This window comes from Anser cygnoides, chromosome 7 (genome assembly GCF_040182565.1).
Source record: "Anser cygnoides isolate HZ-2024a breed goose chromosome 7, Taihu_goose_T2T_genome, whole genome shotgun sequence".
In the NCBI taxonomy this organism is placed as follows: domain Eukaryota; kingdom Metazoa; phylum Chordata; class Aves; order Anseriformes; family Anatidae; genus Anser; species Anser cygnoides.
This window is the reverse complement of record NC_089879.1, coordinates 17,480,247-17,484,009: the sequence shown is the minus strand read 5'-3', so window position 1 is coordinate 17,484,009 and position 3,763 is coordinate 17,480,247. Positions and strand designations below refer to the sequence as shown.

General features: G+C 57.3%; 1 protein-coding gene across 1 annotated transcript; it reads right to left on the bottom strand.

Moving 5' to 3' along the window:
• Positions 1–2,037: 2,037 nt before the first annotated feature.
• On the bottom strand, positions 2,038–3,402 carry FGFBP3 (fibroblast growth factor binding protein 3). Its single transcript, XM_067000670.1, has 2 exons — positions 2,771–3,402; positions 2,038–2,638 (listed from the first exon to the last, which is right to left on the bottom strand). Exon 2 carries the CDS (start codon positions 2,604–2,606, stop codon positions 2,091–2,093), a length of 516 nt encoding a protein of 171 aa, XP_066856771.1. The 5' UTR covers positions 2,607–2,638; positions 2,771–3,402; the 3' UTR covers positions 2,038–2,090.
• Positions 3,403–3,763: the final 361 nt, after the last annotated feature.

Genomic DNA, 3,763 nt, shown 5'->3' with positions numbered 1-3,763 from the left:
CATTGACAGTCAACCTGTTGCATAATACTGCTGAGCATTCAAGCTACTTTCTGTAAAGGAGAATGCCTCAGCACTAAGAGCTGTGTACAACTGCCTGGTCCTCTTGTGAAAGCAACTGGACAGATCCTTTCTGCCTCTTTATGGCCTCCTCATGGCCATCCCTGAAGCCACATAGCCTGCAAGTGATCCCAGTCACGGGCAGGCACTTTGGGCTGTGTAGGACCACAGATGCCTAAATGCCTGGGGGGACAGTCTGAGGGATGGTTTGCAGAGCAGGGTTTGCTGGTGGCTGCTCTCCTAAAGTGTTCACCAGTGCTGTGACCACACTCAGGTGGATCTGTTGCACTCGGTATTTGAAGCAGGTCTAGGGGCTGCAAGCTTGGGATTCAACACTAATACTGCTGCTCTGTTAAACATGGAGATTAATGGTGCAAAAGAAGGGCTAAAGGATAGACTGCTGAGGCACGTGTGCTTACAGAGCTACTACACGAGGAGGAGTTCTGTTTTGGTCCTTTTCTTAGCATCCTACTGTTTCCATGCGGCTTTCTTCAAGCATGGTAAGTTGTAGCTTGGGTGTGTTTAGATGTAATATGAAGTGGCCATGTTTAGGACAAGTAAAAAGTAGCTCTCATTGAATAACCTTTTTTGAACATTCTGTAATACAGACTGTAAAATACAATTTCAAAACCAATATTAAATGTCTCTAGGCAGTATTTCATCAGTCTCAAGTCTAACTGAATGCTTGTGTTGTGAATTTACATCAAGGGAAGTGTTACTTGTTATCTTCCCAGCTTTTGAGCACCTAAATTGTGAAGGCCATAAGTCAGAAACTGTTTCTCTTGTCAGGATTAAGTTCCATTTAAATTTGTTAAAATTCTGCTTTGGCTCGTATGTCTGTAGATTGCTGTGCTCACCTGGAATAACTCTGTCCTAGCAAAAGTTGCCATCAACTTAGCAGTGAATGTCAAACTTTTGCAACGCACTGTCATCGTTTTGTCTGTATGAAAAAGTAAAACTCTGTAATCCAAAAACTCTGTAATCCAGCATGGTAAATAATGTTGCCATAGAAATATGTATTACATGCCTAAACACTTGTTCATTTGTAATGTTAAGAGTTTTGACAAAGGTGTGTTTTCCTGAGGCAGAGAGCTGGTCACAGTGACTGCTAGCCTTGTAAAAAATACTGTTGGCTGCTGCTTCTAACCAAACTGCTGTCCTAGGAGATACTCCAGGTTGGGAGGTGCTTCTTGAGGTGACTGCTCCTTTGAGCACTGTTTGAAAGGGACTGGGTTTTATTTTTGACACTGCACGGTGTGCTTCATCCACAGCTTGTGTTTGTGTACCTGCTAGGGACTTGGTGTTTGATCATGGGTGAGCAGACCACAAGTGCTCAGCTGCTGCTGGGATATTGATCCTTTGTGCTCAGCCTGCTGATGCACTCTGTGTCCAAAACCTATTTCAAAGCAATCCCTATTTCAGAATGCTGTATAATGCAGAATCAATGTGAGAACAGCACTTCCCTCTACGTGGGAATGTTGCTTTGGCCATAGCTCGTTAGCTAGGTAAAATATCATTCAATATCATTTTCAAGACAGTTTGTGTGAAACTCATCTGCTTCTCAGTCTCTTCAGAGCTGTTTCCTCACCTAACCATTCACATTCACATTTGATCTTTGCCTTCATCTACTCCGTGGAAACAGGATCAGTCTAACTTGTGAAATTTAAGTGAGGAAGCTTTCCTAGGACTACTTACTTTAGTCTTTGCGCTTCATTTTGATGTAAATGTCTGGTCTTCTAGTTGGTAAATTTCAGTGCAACTTTAACCCGTTACAGAAATTGTTCTGTGGGGAGGGAGCAGCTGTTCTAGTGGCAATTTAATTCGGGAAATGTTGATGTCCTAAGCCACACGGACTGTCCCTGGCTGCCCTCATCTCCTCAGGCGCTCGGCTGGTGGGTGCCCCTCAGCACCAGCAGGCGCTGCAGGGCTCCGGGGAGAAAAGAGGCGAGCTTCGAGAGTGGTACAAAAAAGTCAGCGCTTTATTGGGGGAGGGGAAAAAAAAGCCAAAGGGGGAGAGGCGGGCAGGTGGCGGCTCAGCCCTGCCAGAAGCCGACGAAGAAGCTGCAGAGCGAGTGCCACCGCTGGGCGCAGTAGGTCTCCGCCAGGCGCTCGGGGGGCTCGGCGGAGGCCGGGGCCGGCGGCGTGGGGCCGGGGCCGGGCTGCAGCAGCCGCAGCTGGGCCTCGGGGGGCGCCCGGCCGGGGCCGCAGAGGCGGGGGCCGAGCGGGGCGCCCTCGGCGCAGGGCCGGCGGCGGCGGCGCAGGTGGGCCAGGACCTGCCGCCAGTAGCGGCGGCTGCGGGCGCCGTAGGCGGGGCAGCGGCGGGGCTCCCCCCGGTACACGCAGCTCCGCGCCGCCCCGCCGCCCGCCGGCGGCCGGCAGCTCAGCCGCAGCTCGCTGGCCCCCGCCGCCCAGCGCAGCTCCCACTGGCAGCGGTGCCGCTCCGGCGTGGAGAAGCGCCCCGTCTGCGCCGCCTCGCCCGGCCCGCCGCCCGCCGCCCCCAGCGCGGCCAGCAGGGCCAGCGGGGCCAGCAGCGCCAGGGGCTGCCGCATCTCCTCGGCGCCGCGGGAGCCTCCTCCGGTGCCTGTGGGAAGGCAAAGCCAGCTCCGCACGATCCGCCGCTGCCCTTCGGCCCCCGCCCCGCTGCCCCCCTCCCTTCCTCCCTCCCTCCCCGGGTTTCCCCGCTGCCCCCCTCCGCCCCCCCGCCGCAACTCACGGTGCGCGGCCGGCTGCCTGCAGGTGCCCGGCCCCGGCGTGTGCGGCGGCGGGGCCGGCCCGGGGCTTATCAACGGCCGGGGGCTGCCCCCAGCGACGCCCCTCCCCGGTGTGGGGCACAACGCTGGGTGTTCCTCACCCCGGCCGCCGCCCGCGGGGCGCTCCGTGCCCCGACGGCACCGGAGGGAGAGAGGGAGGGGGGGGTCCCTGGCATCCCCCCGCCTTGTTCGGGGAAGCCGCACACGGAACCGGCCCGGGGGGAGCGGGGGAACCTGCCCGGCACCGGTGGCTCTGCCGGCAGCCTCGCTCCGGAAAGGGACTTTTTTTTTTTCCTTTGGAGTTCATGGGGTTAGAATCGGGGTAAAGAGAAAAGGGTTCTCACTTCCGCAGGAAAATATCGGTGTGAGTAACCTTGGGATGGTTGCTTTTTCTTTAATGTGGAGGCAGGATTCTAGTGGGGGCATGCCAGGAGGCTGAAGATAACGTCTCTGCCTAGAGCTTGGTGTTACCGCACGGTTAGGGATGCAAGATGGGCCACCACTTTTAGCAACCTCTGGCTGGAATTAAGCTCTTAAAGTCCCCACGTGCTTAGGTTCCTGGGTGATGTACCCTTCGCTCCAAACTCCCATTTCCCATTCCGGCCCTCCCCCTAACATCGAGACGAGCCCGCAGGCCGCCAGCAGCTTCCCGCTGTCGGCAAAGAGCTCGGCGCCGCACGCCGGGGTTGCTCCCCGCCCAGGGCACTTGCAAGACAGCTTCAGGCTGCAAGCTCGTGGAAGGATCGCTACTGAGCGCACACAGACCCGCGCATCCCCGTGTGTGTCGGCGTGGCGATATGTCGCGCCGCGACAGCACCGCGGCCGTCCCGGAGCAGGCAGAGCTGCGGGCGGAGCCCGGCCCCGTCCCGGCGGTGCCCGCAGCCCCGGGACAGCTCCTGCGGCCCGAGGGGGACGCCCAGCGGCACGGCCCGGCACCGGCTGGCAGAGCGAACGGC